General features: G+C 37.2%; 1 protein-coding gene and 3 pseudogenes across 1 annotated transcript; 2 read left to right on the top strand and 2 right to left on the bottom strand.

Annotated features, from left to right (window-relative positions):
* The first annotated feature begins 15 nt into the window (after nt 1–15).
* On the top strand, nt 16–1,071 carry LOC132915976 (uncharacterized). Its single transcript, XM_060975735.1, has 2 exons — nt 16–422; nt 532–1,071. Exons 1-2 carry the CDS (start codon nt 135–137, stop codon nt 694–696), a joined length of 453 nt encoding a protein of 150 aa, XP_060831718.1. The 5' UTR covers nt 16–134; the 3' UTR covers nt 697–1,071.
* A 971-nt stretch (nt 1,072–2,042) lies between these two features.
* On the top strand, nt 2,043–5,379 carry LOC132915975 (cap-specific mRNA (nucleoside-2'-O-)-methyltransferase 1-like; annotated as a pseudogene).
* A 4,649-nt stretch (nt 5,380–10,028) lies between these two features.
* LOC132915980 (5S ribosomal RNA) lies at nt 10,029–10,147 on the bottom strand (annotated as a pseudogene).
* Nucleotides 10,148–18,234: 8,087 nt separating this feature from the next.
* LOC132915979 (5S ribosomal RNA) lies at nt 18,235–18,353 on the bottom strand (annotated as a pseudogene).
* Nucleotides 18,354–20,802: the final 2,449 nt, after the last annotated feature.

The following is a 20,802-nucleotide window of genomic DNA, read 5'->3' as shown; positions in this document are numbered from 1 at the left end:
TAACGATAAAGCAAAATCCGGACAATTCGGAACGATATAAAGCGCGACTTGTGATTAAAGGGTGTTCACAGAAAGAAGGCATAGACTATAAGGAAACCTATAGTCCTATTGCTCGGTTTGACACAATTAGATTAATGCTTAGTATGGCTGCCAAAAATAATTTACACCTTGGACAGTTTGACATTAAAACCGCATTTTTATATGGAAGTCTGAAAGAAGACATTTATATGAAACAACCTAAAGGTTTTGATGATGGTACAAATCGCGTTTGTAAATTGCTAAAATTAGAGAAATTTAATATGAATGAGGCAAACAGTGTTTCTACACCTATTGAGACTAATTGGAATGAAAGTAACATAGGCAATAATGATTGTAACGCACCATACAGAGAAGCTGTAGGAAACTTAATGTTTCTACAAACCGTAAGTAGGCCAGACATTAGCTTTGCAATAAATATAGCGTCGAGACATTTAGAAAATCCAAATAAGCAACAGTGGAAATTAGTCAAACGAATTTTACGCTACATAAAAGGGACCGCGGACATGGGACTCTTATATACAAAAGCAGGTAGTCTCGAAACCTTCAGCGATGCTGACTATGCAGGCGACAAAGACACAAGAAAGTCGACATCAGGCGTTGTATGTAAGTATGCGAATGCGGCCATTACATGGCAATGTAAGCGACAACAATGTATAGCTTTATCTACGACAGAAGCTGAGTATGTCAGTGCAGCCTCAGGAGCGAAAGAAATTATGTGGCTGAAGAAAATATTTCTTGAATGTAAAATAGATATCCTCAAGTATACGCTATATGTAGACAATACTAGTGCCGCGAAATTAATTAAGAATCCGGAATTCCATCAAAGAAGTAATCATATTGATGTAAGATATCATTTCTTGCGAGATTTATACAATAGAGGCGAAATTGATGTAACGTATGTAATAAGCGAAGAACAACTGGCAGATATATGTACAAAGGCGTTGCCAAAACCAAGATTTGACTATTTGAGACAGAAATTAGGTTTGAAAAATAAAAGAGATATTAAGAGGTAATTTTTGTAAAGATGTAGAGTTTTTAGGGAGGGTATCGAAGTGGTTATTACATGTAAAAAAAAAAAAAAAAAAAAAGGGAAAAACTCTACATGATCTGTTAAGTCTTCTTGTAGTATTTTGAGTAATAAATTAATTTGAATAATAAAGAGAAAGGTATTGACGAAATTAAGCTTCGAATATTTACAAAGAGATAATTGTATAGACCGATGTAGAGTTTTAGGGAGGGTGTTGAAGTGATCGTCACTTCTGAGAAAACTCTACATCTGGTCTTCGGTTTCTCAACCGCCTAAGGTCTTCGAAGGCGCATAGACAAAAGAGTGCGTTTAGGAAAGGCCATAAGCGGTACACGTCCGACCTTGGTTGAGGCAGTTACCTTTAGTCTCAGGGTAACGTTGCTAGAGAGAGGATCTGGATAGGCTTACATAGTACCACATATTTTGTAATTTACTATTCAGAAAATATACACTTTCAATACCTTGCAGTTTGCTCACGCATTTATTTAATTCCATCCACTGAATAATCTTAACAGTTCATATTGTATAAACCGACAGATGTGCGCTGTAGGCTGCGCAAATAGGGAGAATATCGCGCATCGAGGTTTCGCTTTATATCAAATAGCAAGGTAGATACTTCCTTTTAATATTTCCACAAGATTATGCAAAATAAATCCGGTTAAAATTGGTGCGGCACTCGACAGTAACCTTACCTACGGTTTCTGTCCCGTGGTTGGCTACACAAAGATCCTATTCTTCGGACAAGATGTTTGCCAGATGTCGATACATCGTCACGGAATATTTTCAGCTAGTGGAAGGACCTGTGCCGCGTTTACGGACGGCTGTTCTTGTTTCCCTGTTTCCAAATGCACGGGGATCGGCATTTTTGCCCGCAATCCCGAAATGTTTGACGGTAATAGCACTGGCCGGAGTTGTACGTTCTCTCTCACGACCTCGAGCTACTTCTACCTCTCGATCGCCATCGCCGACGTGGGCGATGATTAACACTCACGGCACTCACCTGAGCCCCCATTTGTCTGGATTTGAGTCGTCGACGGCGGCCAGGATGCGTCTGATGAGGACAGAGAGTCCATTCCTCCACAACGAGAGGACGAAATTATCTGACGTGGAGGGGCCAGCCAGTTCTCTTAAGTGCTGATAGAATTGAGGCAGCTTCATATCGCCCATCTCTACGCTTTCAACCAACTTCTATACCCTATTGCTATCGGAGTCCGTAAGAACGCGGATGATTCCGGCATTTAGTTTCGCGTACAGCCCGGTGGCAGGAGGGTCCGTCGTGTCGCCCCCAATTTGCTTGAGGAGTTGATCGCCGAGACATTTAGCGAAGGTCGCGAATATTAGCTTGTCGTACGTGATATAGCAGCATATATCGATTTGCGTCTCTGATAAGGCGAACCGTACGGTAATGTTCGCGGGTTGCAACGGAGGCGAAGTCATCGAAACACTATGCGTGCCTTTTATACCGTCGTTAGCGTTTGTCATGCTTCGTTTCAGATCACGTCGGAGTCACCAATATGGCGGACTGTGTGACGATCAATATCATAAAATAACAAGACCGATTTCTGCTGTAACCAGTCAAATATATTTGGACTAAATTAAATATATATAAGTATATAAATACCGTAACGGGAATTTACGACTCTCGCTGAAGCGCTATGTCGCGATATCGTCTCTACGCGATTGATTCTATGACACAGTTGATTTCGTTTAAATAAAAGTTATGTTTTCGCCGGAGTATGGACAGAAAGAACACACGTCATACACGAATCATTTATAAACAACTTAAGGAATATGGGCGAAATGATTTGAAATAGTATTTCTGCGTTCAGATTGCCTTATATTCACATTGCTATTACAATATAAATGTCATAGTACAAACCAGGACGATAAATAAATGGCTTATATCGTTAGAAAAGATTATTGCTATTATGAATTAAATGAGAAACTTCCAATAATTCTCAGCTACGAAATTTACATGTGTTATTCTATCATAAATTGTACATCTCTGTCAGATGGATATTATAAGAACGACAAGTTTTCCACTGAAACGTTAAAATTTCTACAAAGTATTTGAAACGTGGGCGTCATTGTGTGGGGACGCCTTTGCGTGTTGCCGTCAACCGGATGTAGGGTTATTACCGCATCGGCGGCACTGGTCGCCATCTTTACCTTTCTCAAATTCCGTTCGTCAGAAAATTAATGTAATTTACATGTTAATATAAACTGTATTATAAATTATAATAAATTGTTGTACATTATATATATATTGTTGACGTACATAAATTCTACATTTGGGGAAGAACGAATTCAAGTATTATCCTGTGCTGTCGGGTTAATATAGATGACGGGGCAGTAAAAAAATAAAGAAGGCTACGGTCTTGGAAAAGATAAACAAGGCCGTTCAGAGCCAGTTCAAGCACCTAAACAGCATGGTCGTAGACAGCAACCTGTTTCTGGACATGAAGCTTCAGGTCATAAATGGAATCCTGAAGAGGAAGTAATAATGTGTGTGGAAGTCATGAAATGAGTAAGGAATCCAAATTCCAATACGCCTACGTTGGAAGAAATGCAGGACTGGTTACATCAGGGACCTAAAAAGTTGATCATAGATGATGAAATTGATTTCCGTTGTGAAGATAGAGTGCAAAATATTATCAATGCAAAAACAGTACTCGGTCATTTGGATAACGTTGAAGTGCGTCGAGCAAGGACACGTTGTAATTCTTATGAATCAATTCGTGGTGCATTATTCTTAAGTCGTGCTGCTGTTAAAATGGCGAATATATATAGGGCATGTAACTTTATGTTTATTAAACCAGAAGGTTTGGGGGAGAATGAGCTGCTATAGTTTGCAGATGTTTGTGCTGGACCAGGTGGTTTTAGTGAATATGTTCTATGGCGAAAGAAACGACGTGCTAAAGGATTTGGTCTTACTTTAAAGAATGAAAATGATTTCAAATTAGCAGATTTTAATGCGGGTCCTTGTGAAACATTTCATCCATAATATGGACTAAAAGAAAATGGTGATGTTTTTGACCCAGATAATCAAGAGGCATTTACGAATCTTATAAAGCAGCATACCCATGGCAAAGGAGTACATTTTATGATGTCTGATGGGGGATTTTCTGTAGAAGGACAAGATAATGTACAAGAAATTCTTTCAAAACAACTGTATCTTTGTCAATGTGTAATAGCATTGATGATTGTAAGAGGGTGGTTATTTTGTGACAAAATTATTTGACCATCTTACACCCTTTAGTGCTGGTTTAGTTAATTTAATGTATCGCTGCTTTGAAGAAGTTTGTATTTTTACACCAAACTCTTCTGGTCCAGCAAGTTCAGAACGTTACTTAATATGTTAGACGAAACGAAGTGGGACACAAGATGTTGTGGAATATCTGAAGCATGTTAATCGTCTGCTTTTAAAAGGTGGTGGAAATGACAACGTTTTACAATTAGTATCATATAATGAATTAAAAAGCGAGAAACAATTTGTTCAATATCTACGTGCTTCTAACAAAGATTTGAGCAGAAAACAGATAACAGGCTGCATTTTGCGAGGATAATACTCTTGTTGAGACAAAACAAGCTGATGTGCGCAAACAATGTCAGGAGTATTGGAAACTTCCTGATGAAACTAGAACAACCCCAAGACACATGAAACCAAAAGATAAATAGAATACTCTTTTGAAAGATACTTCATTCCTTACCATTAGTCAAGCACAATTGATGGAATTCAACATTCAAAATGCATTATTGTTCACCAAATGACTGGTTTTGTATTCCATGTTGTACAAAGCCAAGGCCCCATGATGACAAGAATAACGCTACATTTTATATGGGCATGGGAAGGAATAACGTATATAGATATATAAAGAATTCTTGGGTTCGAGACGATGACATTGGCATAAAATTACCACCAAATACACATGTATACGCAGAAGTTGTATATGGTATGACTAAGGAGTTTATACATCAGCAAAAAGTACCTGCATTGCATATTATAGATGCATCCTATTTAGGAGGAGGAGGTGACAATAGTACAAAATATTCGAGGAGCAGGTAAGCAAGTGAATCTTATTGAATTCAATAATAAACGTATAGATTTCCAGAAATGAAATGTCTTTTGAAGGGGTACTTTTATGTAATACTAACGTGTGACTTTTTTTTAAAGGAACGAGGATACGAAGTTGTTCTGCGAAGCTTTGTGGGAACCAGAAGGAAACAATTGTACTCGAATACGTGCCAAAGAATTATTTCCAGTTGGTTCATATATATATATGAGAACTTGCGAGCAACACAGCGTAAAATGAAAAATAATTGCGATGCCTTAGTATAAGAAATTCCAGAAAAGGCTCTAGATGTTAATGGTTATAACAAGGACAAATTATATTTCATACCACAAAGTGTAATATTTCTAAGAAGCACGGTAAATCCTTGGAATCGGTATGCCAGTAAACCACATTCAATTACGTATGTATTTAATTGCAAAATAAACGGGAAGATGTTCGACCTTCATAGTCCATGTTCAGCAGAAGCAAGTTTCATTGCATCTTTTAAAAGTCGCCTTATTTTTCTTTGGCCTAATGATCCCTCACTTACTATAAACAGATTTGCAAAATTTATTGAAGACAATTGTCCTGTGCACATTGCACGCTTAAAATATTAAAACTACAGAATAATGTACATATATTGATACGTGACTTGAGCCGCATAGAAGTCAAACAGATTAATTCCGTTCGGTTTACTGTTGTTTCAAATATGAAATACTTATGATATATTTTAGTATTTAGTATTATATTTCTATATAAGTACAGGTAATATCGGAAGATGGAATTAATAAGTTTGTCTTCCGAGTGTATAAACTACTTGGTATAAAATATACATTTGCAAATGATATGCGGTATTGTATGAATATAGAAATTAATGATGACATTAAACTATACTATATGATTGTATAATTTATATTATAATTACATACTAAATATTTCGTCGATAGAATTTGTCTTTAGTTAGAATGATTAGATTCCTATTTGTGGCAGTTGCTCCCATTATAGAATAAGTTTCAGTACTTAAGGCTACAAACCATTACCTCTTAAATTCAATACTTGATTCAGGGCTTCTATAATGAAATATATATCTCGCGCATACGTACTTGTGAACTATCCAAGATATAGAATGAGTCGAAGTTCTGTGGGAAAGTAATTTATAGTTATAGTGGGTTTGGTAACGTTATTACATATTTGAATAACGTTCACGCCATCACAAAATCGAGTATGACGCTCCGTCAGTCTATAAACATGCGGGGAGATGCAGGACGACGAGGATAGCCTCCCGTGACGTAGCGCCTGGTACGGACGGTATCTCCGGACGGGTATGAGCGGAGAGGACGCGGATAATTGCCCCCAAGCTACGACACTTATTTCACGGTGTCAGTGGGAGGGAGCCTCTCGTCGGATAAAGCGCATGGTGAGGCTGGTACAGCTTCTGAAGGGCGGCACGACCGACGTTCTCGTCGTCCTCGTATCGCCCGATGCTCTTATGTAATGAAGTGGGCAAGCTCTTCGAAGGAAACTTTGCCGCCCGTCCTGAAACCCACTTGTCAGAGCGAGTGCACCGTTAACACGAAAGACGGTACGGCTTTCTCACGAAGGCGGCCAAGACCCTTTCTAGTCCACAGATAGAGTGTAACGCGGTACACGACTGAGCGTCAATGTGAGTTACATTGTCGATATTTCTGTAGAAAACTGCCGCGGCTGAAACAAATTGCCGTCTCAATGGCACCATTTTATTTCAAGCTTTGCGCTACAGTTCTGAATCATTTTCGTAGGACAAGGCAGTTTCGTGTTCTCGCAAAATCAAACTGTCGAATTAAGGTACATACTATCAATTACAGTCTAATACATTTTAGCGGTTCAACATCGATAGGACGATTTCGCATCGAAATTTTCGGAGGACCACGTAACCTTCCAATGATGACCGTCGTACGAGCAGTGGATAAGCCTACTTCGTGTCGTAGGTTCCTCGCACCTCGTACTCTACTCCTTGATTGTTGTTCGGCAGCTTTAGCGGCTGTGGTTCCGAGGAACCCCATCCTGAACCCCTTTCTCGTACGCCGAATGTGATTTCTTGCTGTCCGCCGAAGACACTTGTCGGATCTGCATATGTTCAACCATTTGCGCGAGACAAGCGCGGCGCTCTGCAGGGAGGAGGGATCCAATTTTCGAAGTAACAAGTGCGAAACCTCCAGTGGTAGTTCGGAAATGATATCTACCTTGCTTGGCATCAGTAAACCACCTCTAAATCATTCTAATCAACGTACCACGTAAACACGAATCCAACGCGTTCCAGGAATAGAATCAACTGCCTGTAGTTGTTTAACTGTACACGACGAGTAAAATTATTTCGGGTACTCCTGTAGTACAGAACAGACACCGAAACGACAATATTTCAACACAAAAATATTTAAAACAATAGTTATGAAAGCATGATACTTAATACCGCACTTGACATCACGTATAAGTAAAAGTAAATTTCTTCGAACAAATTTCAAGTTAAATCTTTAGGTTGTGTAATTATATCAAACTTGTTCAATTAACAATGAGTTATTTCCATCATGTTTTGACAACCGACTCATCGATGATGCAATTCCTTGGAATTGAAAAAGGAATGTGCATAATTTTGTCCTCCATCAACACTCAAAATATTATCTACATGCTATACTTAGGGATTCAATTTTAAAATACGTTGCTTCATTTTCCATCTCTGCTTTCCTACAATCAGTATGTGAAAGATTTTTCACAGTATCCATCCATCCGCAATTTGTATAAATAGTATTTCAGTCTCTCGCGTCACTTGAACTGTAATATACACCTGTCTTTTATTTTCATTACTCCTCTGCATACCATTTGTGAGGAACAATACATTTTATTTGTTAATCCAATAACATGTAAAGTTCTTCATTTGTTCTAAGATCAATCTATGAATTAGTGAAGAGAATATTGCAATCTGTAAAAATAAGTATCTAGTAATATTACTTCCGAACCAACATATTTATTGCAATGCTTGTCAAATTTCAAAGTAATTTCCTATCCATATGAAACATATTTCATATATGTGTATGTCTATTACTTTGATTAGTTGTTCTACTTGTAACAATTCGCCATTCTGGATCATCTAGATTCAACAAAGACGCATTCAATTTACTCCATACCTCATAAAGCTCCTATTATCATAATTACATGGGAAGATAGAGAGCTGTGACAGTATCCAGCTCTCAACTTTGAACAAGGCATATTGACAAGCCAGAGTAACTCACATACAACTTGGTGGTACAAGCGTTGAAAAAACTTTTCTGGACCTGAGAAAACACATGTGCACAGGTAACGAACAAAAGAGATTAGAGCTCACCAAATAAAACTTGCTATAATTTGCTGTAGCTTGTCACAATAAGCCTATGTGTATCGCGCGTCAGACGATTTTGGAATTAGTTGATGCTTGGATGTTCAAGATACGGAAACACGGAGTGATGAGACGTTTATGTACAAAGTGATTATGGTGCGACTCATCGTCAGTCAGAAAACTTCATGCACGATTTGCTAAAAACAAACAATTTTCCCCTTTGTTTATCCCCTACCAATCGTCTGTCGTCACTCCTTATCTCATACACAGACAGGCGAAATAATGTCGCCGATGACGGCCAACAGCCTGGACACATGTGCGGATCTCTTGCCTGCGACAGAATTTTGTTATGTGTAGTATGCTGGACTGAAAAGGACTAATATGGCGAATTAGAAGATCGCAGGAAAATTGTAGACATTTTCCAAATTTTATCAATTCCTTTTTATTTATTCAAAAGTCTACAAAACTGTTAATTAACATTAAGGAAATATATACAAAATCTCGACGTTCAGAATAATGGAGAGAATATTCGAAACGGTACTATTAAATCTATAAGTTACCATGCAATACAAATTTTCTTTAAACGCTAAGACATACAAAATACGTAATGTTTTGTGTAAATTGCCATACTTTTGAAAATAAAAAATATCGAATCAAACATTCTTCAAATATATTTCGAACGCTCATTAATACTACAAAATTATATTACTACAAAATTATATTACTACAAAATTATATTACTACAAAATTATATTACTACAAAATTATATTACTACAAAATTATATTACTACAAAATTATATTACTACAAAATTATATTACTACAAAATTATACTTCTACAAAATTATATTACTACAAAATTATATTACTACAAAATTATATTACTACAAAATTGTATTACCACAAAAAATTGTAAAGGTCCCGAATGCATCGGTCACGATACAGTTACAAACCAAACCAATGAAAGGTGCAGAGACTAGAGAACATGGGGTCCCCAATCGTGTAGTACGCTTCAGCATCGTTGACAACACCAACTCCCTCCCTCCGTCTGTCCAAATGTCATCTCAAACGGTGAAGCTGTAAATTAAAAAAATCCTTATATACATCAGAATAGTAATGCGATTTCTATTCCTGCAGCACCGACGTGATACACGGTGCTCCATAATCGCTCCAGATTGCATATAGTTGTTGTTGAAATCTCTATGCATTTGGTGGATAAAACGTTGCGAGAAATTATCCTCTTGTAAAAGTAGTCACATAAGCTTCCAGGTCTTCATAACCTTTTTTTTTTTTGCATGAGGAGGGGAAAATGCTGTTACGCATGCCCAGTGACCCGAATCACTGGGTTATGCGGGACTCGCGCGGATGTTGTTGCCATACCCACTAAAAAAACCACTCCTCCTTCTTCCTCTGCTTTGAGGGCAGACAACCCCGGTAATACCAGGCGGCAGTCATCAGGGTTGTTCCTTTCATGCCCCGCTGTATCTTCCTCTTCGGGCAGTTACTGCTCGCGTCATCTTCTTAGACTGTTCAAATACTGGGCTGATCTCCTTCTGAAAAAAACCAACACCACGCGGAGTTCCCAAGCGGTCACCGATCTTAGTACTATCCGTGCCCGGCGTTGCTTAACTTTCGTGATCGGACGGGAACGAGTGCACTCAACGCGTCTTGGACGTCGGCCGGTCTTCATAACCTGAAGGTTTGCATTTTTCCCACTACTTCAGCGTCGTACTGGTACTTTTACTTCTGATAGCTTAGACATGAAATCGTCTAAACTTCTCAATTCAGGACACAAATCAGGCTCTTTCCAGGGATTGCTCTGCTGAGACGTGCCTTCATCATCGCAGCGTTCGTAATTTATACAATTTTCCTTCTTCAATAATTTTTCTTTAAGTTTCTGCAATTTTAAAGCTTTAGATGATTGCTTGATGCGTAATTCATTTTCAGCTTTGAAGAGAGCACACGTCAGCATTGCTTCAATCCGTAAATCGCGTCTGCGATTTCGGCAATACCTTGATTTTTTACTGCGGATTCTTCTGATCCAAGATGCTAATCGTTTAGTACTACTTGGCTTGGCGTCAATATCACAAACTCTCTTCTTAGACTTTGCCATGACGACGGCTTCGTAATTTTCTTAATTTGCAGGAATGCAAATGTCCTCTTTTTCGAGGTTAACACAGTGTCGATGTTACGATATTCACGTTTTCTTATTGTTTCCTAAACTATTTCACCTAATTAATGAATAAATTATAATAATAAGTACACTAACCTGTATATGGCTCGTGATTGTTGTAGAACAAGATAGAACAGGTTCACACAACACACAAAATGTTTGAAACTGTCGAGCAAAATAAGATCCTCTCCGCTTGCAGACGACTCGACAAATGCCTACGTTGCGCGTCTGATGGTGGCTTTATATACCCTCAAGCTTGTCGTTACGTACTGGTCTTATGCGCGAACGATAGAAAGTAATTCCATATAGAATCTTACATTATTATGATTTTTGAAAAATACTACAATCCAATTAATTTTTAAAAATATTTGCGACAATTTTAATGCAAAATCTTATATACTTTGTACATTATATTAAAATTCCTCATTTACAGGAAATAATCAATATCGTATGAAGATGTTCTGCGGTTAATTTCTAACCAATCACGTGCGCCATTTTGCAGGCGTCATTTCCGGTGTAGATATCTTCCAACCTAACCTCAAATTTCTTCACATATTATTTAGAACGTATATTAATGTTGATGTACTAGAAATATTATTGTTAAATATTATAGCCAATATTACAGTTAAATGATTAACGGTAATAAAGTACCATTTTTTCACAATAAAAAAAGCATTTTTTTTAATGATTCCAAGATATTTGGATCGATATTTTACTACACGATCAATTCAGTTAACCCGATCCTGACATTTTTATTAATGTAATAACTTTACAAGCAAAAAAAAGGTAAAAAAAAACTATTTTAAACGTAAGATCTAAAATTCTGATATGCGATAAAATATAATATTTTTAATGCGAATAAACTTTTTTATAAAATTTTTAATTTCTTGTTTTTTTTATAAAATCAAATCTATAAGTAGTAACTGGAATTTTTTGTTTGAAACCTATTCATCTTGAATTAATAACAAATCTTTGCTGCAACCACTATTAATGGCTTTAACTTTATCAGTGTTTAACAAATTTCTTATCTGTAACGATAATAGAAAACTGTATCTACATTCTATTAAATTTTTACACTTTACGTCATGAGAAGTTCACGCAACTTTCTTTCAAATGAAGTATATGGTAAAATTAATCCCCTTTCTTCTGTGTATATAGTCTGCATAATTTTATCCTCAAATTTGGAATAATTTAAAGTAAATAAAAGTTGTATGTAAAAATACGCATAAAAACGATTTTGTACGTATATTCGAATAGTTCCTTATAATATATTAATGATACATATATTGTGGGATAACCATAGTTCGGTGAAACGAAAATTGTTTTTTTCACGTTTATAAACATAAAATGCACTATCTATCGATAATTAAGTATCATTTTAAAATTAATTAGTGTTGAAGTGATCGTCACTTCTGAGAAAACTCTACATCTGGTCTTCGGTTTCTCAACCGCCTAAGGTCTTCGAAAGCGCATATACAAAGGAATGCGTCGAGGAAAGACCATAAGCGGTACACGTCCGACGTTGGTTTAGGCAGTTGTTTCAGTCTCAGGGTAACGTTGCTAGTGTCACGTAAAATTATGCAAAAGAACAACAAAAAAGAATAAAAAAAAGAAACTTTATTTTTCTTCTAACACTTGGTTTTACAATCTACTTCCGAGCTCTAAGCGTGACCTTTTAAGACTGAAGCTCTTATGATTTTTTACTTTCGATCGGATCCGATCGCTTTCTTTTGTTATCCCTCAACATCCCCACCGTCCACGCATTTGCCAGGCGTCCGCGGCCGTTGCCACGCGCTCTTTCTTCTAGAGCCTTCGGTGGAAGGACCGTTGGGATGTTGATGGTTCATTAGGCACTTCAGCGATATACATTGTCGCCGAGTGCCGCCACATCTTTATCTCCGATTTTAAAGTGAGCCGGTCGTGACATACCCCCCTGGTTAGATTGATCTTGGTCCTCTAAGATCTTAGTAGAATGGAATTATTTAAATGTAGATCGAAGGATATGTTTACCCCCCCCCCCCCTTTTTTTTAGGGATCATTATGAATTGGTTTTCTGCATGTAATGGTACAAAAGTTATTTCGTTAATCTTAAATATAGCAATTTTACAATATTTGTTAGTGTTCGGGAAGCTAACAATTTCAGAGGCGTAATCATGTTGTAGTTTTCGATCGTGAATTGGTTGGGTTTGTTTACAAAGCGTAATTCCTATCCCGTGAATTCAAGGCATCTAATTAAGGGTATTATTACTAGTGCTAGGGTCAGCATTATCCTGAAAAAAGTACGCTTTCGGTCGGTTACCATGTATCTTTTTCTTAGCATTGTCGATAGAAATAATGTAATAAGGAGTTTTCACATCGTTAATCCTGTAAGGTCCTAACCATTCAATGTGCAACTTATCTCTTTTATGGTCGTTGTGAATTAAAACAAAGTCTCCTTTTCTAAACACGGTCTGAGTTTTAACAATCTTTCTTTCTTGGTCTCGCTTGTATCGTTGCTTATTCTGAATAAGCGTTTTGTGAGCTGTTTCCCAATATTTATTCAGTTGTTTTTGCCAAAGTGAGTACATATCATCATAGGTAAGTGTGGGGAATTTGGATATTGCGGAAGGTAAGTTAGCTTTTCGCCCAAAGGTCAATTCAAAGGGAGAGAATCCTGTTCCTTCATGTTTCGCGGTGTTGTACCCTAAACAAATGAAATTAAGTACTTCGTCCCATTCTTTGTCATTGTCGTGTAATGCAGTACGAATTAAATCTTTAACTGAGGCATGCGTTCTTTCGAGAGATCCGTTACTCTGTGGGTGAAATGAAGTTGTTTTGATGTGTTTGATTTTAAAAGCTTCTTCAAATTTCGTCATTAAATCGCTAACAAAATTTTGTCCCTGGTCTGTTAGGATCGTTTTTGGTGCCGAAAATATGTAAATATAGTGTTCAATGAGCGCATTAATTATGGATTCAGTTCGTTGCGTTTTAAGGGGAACTAGTATCAGATATTTCGATCGACGGAGCACGTCGATACAGATGTGACTCGAGTCGGGCAGCCACAATCCTCTCCAACAGCTTGCCAGCCTGATCCAGCAGGCACACAGGCCAGAATGCGGAAGGCGAGTATGTATTTAATTGCAAAATAAACGGGAAGATGTTCGACCTTCATAGTCCATGTTCAGCAGAAGCAAGTTTCATTGCATCTTTTAAAAGTCGCCTTATTTTTCTTTGGCCTAATGATCCCTCACTTACTATAAACAGATTTGCAAAATTTATTGAAGACAATTGTCCTGTGCACAATGCACGCTTAAAATATTAAAACTACAGAATAATGTACATATATTGATACGTGACTTGAGCCGCATAGAAGTCAAACAGATTAATTCCGTTCGGTTTACTGTTGTTTCAAATATGAAATACTTATGATATATTTTAGTATTTAGTATTATATTTCTATATAAGTACAGGTAATATCGGAAGATGGAATTAATAAGTTTGTCTTCCGAGTGTATAAACTACTTGGTATAAAATATACATTTGCAAATGATATGCGGTATTGTATGAATATAGAAATTAATGATGACATTAAACTATACTATATGATTGTATAATTTATATTATAATTACATACTAAATATTTCGTCGATAGAATTTGTCTTTAGTTAGAATGATTAGATTCCTATTTGTGGCAGTTGCTCCCATTATAGAATAAGTTTCAGTACTTAAGGCTACAAACCATTACCTCTTAAATTCAATACTTGATTCAGGGCTTCTATAATGAAATATATATCTCGCGCATACGTACTTGTGAACTATCCAAGATATAGAATGAGTCGAAGTTCTGTGGGAAAGTAATTTATAGTTATAGTGGGTTTGGTAACGTTATTACATATTTGAATAACGTTCACGCCATCACAAAATCGAGTATGACGCTCCGTCAGTCTATAAACATGCGGGGAGATGCAGGACGACGAGGATAGCCTCCCGTGACGTAGCGCCTGGTACGGACGGTATCTCCGGACGGGTATGAGCGGAGAGGACGCGGATAATTGCCCCCAAGCTACGACACTTATTTCACGGTGTCAGTGGGAGGGAGCCTCTCGTCGGATAAAGCGCATGGTGAGGCTGGTACAGCTTCTGAAGGGCGGCACGACCGACGTTCTCGTCGTCCTCGTATCGCCCGATGCTCTTATGTAATGAAGTGGGCAAGCTCTTCGAAGGAAACTTCGCCGCCCGTCCTGAAACCCACTTGTCAGAGCGAGTGCACCGTTAACACGAAAGACGGTACGGCTTTCTCACGAAGGCGGCCAAGACCCTTTCTAGTCCACAGATAGAGTGTAACGCGGTACACGACTGAGCGTCAATGTGAGTTACATTGTCGATATTTCTGTAGAAAACTGCCGCGGCTGAAACAAATTGCCGTCTCAATGGCACCATTTTATTTCAAGCTTTGCGCTACAGTTCTAAATCATTTTCGTAGGACAAGGCAGTTTCGTGTTCTCGCAAAATCAAACTGTCGAATTAAGGTACATACTATCAATTACAGTCTAATACATTTTAGCGGTTCAACATCGATAGGACGATTTCGCATCGAAATTTTCGGAGGACCACGTAACCTTCCAATGATGACCGTCGTACGAGCAGTGGATAAGCCTACTTCGTGTCGTAGGTTCCTCGCACCTCGTACTCTACTCCTTGATTGTTGTTCGGCAGCTTTAGCGGCTGTGGTTCCGAGGAACCCCATCCTGAACCCCTTTCTCGTACGCCGAATGTGATTTCTTGCTGTCCGCCGAAGACACTTGTCGGATCTGCATATGTTCAACCATTTGCGCGAGACAAGCGCGGCGCTCTGCAGGGAGGAGGGATCCAATTTTCGAAGTAACAAGTGCGAAACCTCCAGTGGTAGTTCGGAAATGATATCTACCTTGCTTGGCATCAGTAAACCACCTCTAAATCATTCTAATCAACGTACCACGTAAACACGAATCCAACGCGTTCCAGGAATAGAATCAACTGCCTGTAGTTGTTTAACTGTACACGACGAGTAAAATTATTTCGGGTACTCCTGTAGTACAGAACAGACACCGAAACGACAATATTTCAACACAAAAATATTTAAAACAATAGTTATGAAAGCATGATACTTAATACCGCACTTGACATCACGTATAAGTAAAAGTAAATTTCTTCGAACAAATTTCAAGTTAAATCTTTAGGTTGTGTAATTATATCAAACTTGTTCAATTAACAATGAGTTATTTCCATCATGTTTTGACAACCGACTCATCGATGATGCAATTCCTTGGAATTGAAAAAGGAATGTGCATAATTTTGTCCTCCATCAACACTCAAAATATTATCTACATGCTATACTTAGGGATTCAATTTTAAAATACGTTGCTTCATTTTCCATCTCTGCTTTCCTACAATCAGTATGTGAAAGATTTTTCACAGTATCCATCCATCCGCAATTTGTATAAATAGTATTTCAGTCTCTCGCGTCACTTGAACTGTAATATACACCTGTCTTTTATTTTCATTACTCCTCTGCATACCATTTGTGAGGAACAATACATTTTATTTGTTAATCCAATAACATGTAAAGTTCTTCATTTGTTCTAAGATCAATCTATGAATTAGTGAAGAGAATATTGCAATCTGTAAAAATAAGTATCTAGTAATATTACTTCCGAACCAACATATTTATTGCAATGCTTGTCAAATTTCAAAGTAATTTCCTATCCATATGAAACATATTTCATATATGTGTATGTCTATTACTTTGATTAGTTGTTCTACTTGTAACAATTCGCCATTCTGGATCATCTAGATTCAACAAAGACGCATTCAATTTACTCCATACCTCATAAAGCTCCTATTATCATAATTACATGGGAAGATAGAGAGCTGTGACAGTATCCAGCTCTCAACTTTGAACAAGGCATATTGACAAGCCAGAGTAACTCACATACAACTTGGTGGTACAAGCGTTGAAAAAACTTTTCTGGACCTGAGAAAACACATGTGCACAGGTAACGAACAAAAGAGATTAGAGCTCACCAAATAAAACTTGCTATAATTTGCTGTAGCTTGTCACAATAAGCCTATGTGTATCGCGCGTCAGACGATTTTGGAATTAGTTGATGCTTGGATGTTCAAGATACGGAAACACGGAGTGATGAGACGTTTATGTACAAAGTGATTATGGTGCGACTCATCGTCAGTCAGAAAACTTCATGCACGATTTGCTAAAAACAAACAATTTTCCCCTTTGTTTATCCCCTACCAATCGTCTGTCGTCACTCCTTATCTCATACACAGACAGGCGAAATAATGTCGCCGATGACGGCCAACAGCCTGGACACATGTGCGGATCTCTTGCCTGCGACAGAATTTTGTTATGTGTAGTATGCTGGACTGAAAAGGACTAATATGGCGAATTAGAAGATCGCAGGAAAATTGTAGACATTTTCCAAATTTTATCAATTCCTTTTTATTTATTCAAAAGTCTACAAAACTGTTAATTAACATTAAGGAAATATATACAAAATCTCGACGTTCAGAATAATGGAGAGAATATTCGAAACGGTACTATTAAATCTATAAGTTACCATGCAATACAAATTTTCTTTAAACGCTAAGACATACAAAATACGTAATGTTTTGTGTAAATTGCCATACTTTTGAAAATAAAAAATATCGAATCAAACATTCTTCAAATATATTTCGAACGCTCATTAATACTACAAAATTATATTACTACAAAATTATATTACTACAAAATTATATTACTACAAAATTATATTACTACAAAATTATATTACTACAAAATTATATTACTACAAAATTATATTACTACAAAATTATATTACTACAAAATTATACTTCTACAAAATTATATTACTACAAAATTATATTGCTACAAAATTATATTACTACAAAATTGTATTACCACAAAAAATTGTAAAGGTCCCGAATGCATCGGTCACGATACAGTTACAAACCAAACCAATGAAAGGTGCAGAGACTAGAGAACATGGGGTCCCCAATCGTGTAGTACGCTTCAGCATCGTTGACAACACCAACTCCCTCCCTCCGTCTGTCCAAATGTCATCTCAAACGGTGAAGCTGTAAATTAAAAAAATCCTTATATACATCAGAATAGTAATGCGATTTCTATTCCTGCAGCACCGACGTGATACACGGTGCTCCATAATCGCTCCAGATTGCATATAGTTGTTGTTGAAATCTCTATGCATTTGGTGGATAAAACGTTGCGAGAAATTATCCTCTTGTAAAAGTAGTCACATAAGCTTCCAGGTCTTCATAACCTTTTTTTTTTTTGCATGAGGAGGGGAAAATGCTGTTACGCATGCCCAGTGACCCGAATCACTGGGTTATGCGGGACTCGCGCGGATGTTGTTGCCATACCCACTAAAAAAACCACTCCTCCTTCTTCCTCTGCTTTGAGGGCAGACAACCCCGGTAATACCAGGCGGCAGTCATCAGGGTTGTTCCTTTCATGCCCCGCTGTATCTTCCTCTTCGGGCAGTTACTGCTCGCGTCATCTTCTTAGACTGTTCAAATACTGGGCTGATCTCCTTCTGAAAAAAACCAACACCACGCGGAGTTCCCAAGCGGTCACCGATCTTAGTACTATCCGTGCCCGGCGTTGCTTAACTTTCGTGATCGGACGGGAACGAGTGCACTCAACGCGTCTTGGACGTCGGCCGGTCTTCATAACCTGAAGGTTTGCATTTTTCCCACTACTTCAGCGTCGTACTGGTACTTTTACTTCTGATAGCTTAGACATGAAATCGTCTAAACTTCTCAATTCAGGACACAAATCAGGCTCTTTCCAGGGATTGCTCTGCTGAGACGTGCCTTCATCATCGCAGCGTTCGTAATTTATACAATTTTCCTTCTTCAATAATTTTTCTTTAAGTTTCTGCAATTTTAAAGCTTTAGATGATTGCTTGATGCGTAATTCATTTTCAGCTTTGAAGAGAGCACACGTCAGCATTGCTTCAATCCGTAAATCGCGTCTGCGATTTCGGCAATACCTTGATTTTTTACTGCGGATTCTTCTGATCCAAGATGCTAATCGTTTAGTACTACTTGGCTTGGCGTCAATATCACAAACTCTCTTCTTAGACTTTGCCATGACGACGGCTTCGTAATTTTCTTAATTTGCAGGAATGCAAATGTCCTCTTTTTCGAGGTTAACACAGTGTCGATGTTACGATATTCACGTTTTCTTATTGTTTCCTAAACTATTTCACCTAATTAATGAATAAATTATAATAATAAGTACACTAACCTGTATATGGCTCGTGATTGTTGTAGAACAAGATAGAACAGGTTCACACAACACACAAAATGTTTGAAACTGTCGAGCAAAATAAGATCCTCTCCGCTTGCAGACGACTCGACAAATGCCTACGTTGCGCGTCTGATGGTGGCTTTATATACCCTCAAGCTTGTCGTTACGTACTGGTCTTATGCGCGAACGATAGAAAGTAATTCCATATAGAATCTTACATTATTATGATTTTTGAAAAATACTACAATCCAATTAATTTTTAAAAATATTTGCGACAATTTTAATGCAAAATCTTATATACTTTGTACATTATATTAAAATTCCTCATTTACAGGAAATAATCAATATCGTATGAAGATGTTCTGCGGTTAATTTCTAACCAATCACGTGCGCCATTTTGCAGGCGTCATTTCCGGTGTAGATATCTTCCAACCTAACCTCAAATTTCTTCACATATTATTTAGAACGTATATTAATGTTGATGTACTAGAAATATTATTGTTAAATATTATAGCCAATATTACAGTTAAATGATTAACGGTAATAAAGTACCATTTTTTCACAATAAAAAAAGCATTTTTTTTAATGATTCCAAGATATTTGGATCGATATTTTACTACACGATCAATTCAGTTAACCCGATCCTGACATTTTTATTAATGTAATAACTTTACAAGCAAAAAAAAGGTAAAAAAAAACTATTTTAAACGTAAGATCTAAAATTCTGATATGCGATAAAATATAATATTTTTAATGCGAATAAACTTTTTTATAAAATTTTTAATTTCTTGTTTTTTTTATAAAATCAAATCTATAAGTAGTAACTGGAATTTTTTGTTTGAAACCTATTCATCTTGAATTAATAACAAATCTTTGCTGCAACCACTATTAATGGCTTTAACTTTATCAGTGTTTAACAAATTTCTTATCTGTAACGATAATAGAAAACTGTATCTACATTCTATTAAATTTTTACACTTTACGTCATGAGAAGTTCACGCAACTTTCTTTCAAATGAAGTATATGGTAAAATTAATCCCCTTTCTTCTGTGTATATAGTCTGCATAATTTTATCCTCAAATTTGGAATAATTTAAAGTAAATAAAAGTTGTATGTAAAAATACGCATAAAAACGATTTTGTACGTATATTCGAATAGTTCCTTATAATATATTAATGATACATATATTGTGGGATAACCATAGTTCGGTGAAACGAAAATTGTTTTTTTCACGTTTATAAACATAAAATGCACTATCTATCGATAATTAAGTATCATTTTAAAATTAATTAGTGTTGAAGTGATCGTCACTTCTGAGAAAACTCTACATCTGGTCTTCGGTTTCTCAACCGCCTAAGGTCTTCGAAAGCGCATATACAAAGGAATGCGTCGAGGAAAGACCATAAGCGGTACACGTCCGACGTTGGTTTAGGCAGTTGTTTCAGTCTCAGGGTAACGTTGCTAGTGTCACGTAAAATTATGCAAAAGAACAACAAAAAAGAATAAAAAAAAGAAACTTTATTTTTCTTCTAACACTTGGTTTTACAATCTACTTCCGAGCTCTAAGCGTGACCTTTTAAGACTGAAGCTCTTATGATTTTTTACTTTCGATCGGATCCGATCGCTTTCTTTTGTTATCCCTCAACATCCCCACCGTCCACGCATTTGCCAGGCGTCCGCGGCCGTTGCCACGCGCTCTTTCTTCTAGAGCCTTCGGTGGAAGGACCGTTGGGATGTTGATGGTTCATTAGGCACTTCAGCGATATACATTGTCGCCGAGTGCCGCCACATCTTTATCTCCGATTTTAAAGTGAGCCGGTCGTGACATACCCCCCTGGTTAGATTGATCTTGGTCCT

This window comes from Bombus pascuorum, unplaced genomic scaffold, assembly GCF_905332965.1.
Source record: "Bombus pascuorum unplaced genomic scaffold, iyBomPasc1.1, whole genome shotgun sequence".
NCBI lineage: Eukaryota > Metazoa > Arthropoda > Insecta > Hymenoptera > Apidae > Bombus > Bombus pascuorum.
Note: the sequence above shows the minus strand (reverse complement) of the source record. Positions and strands in the feature narration are given on the sequence as shown.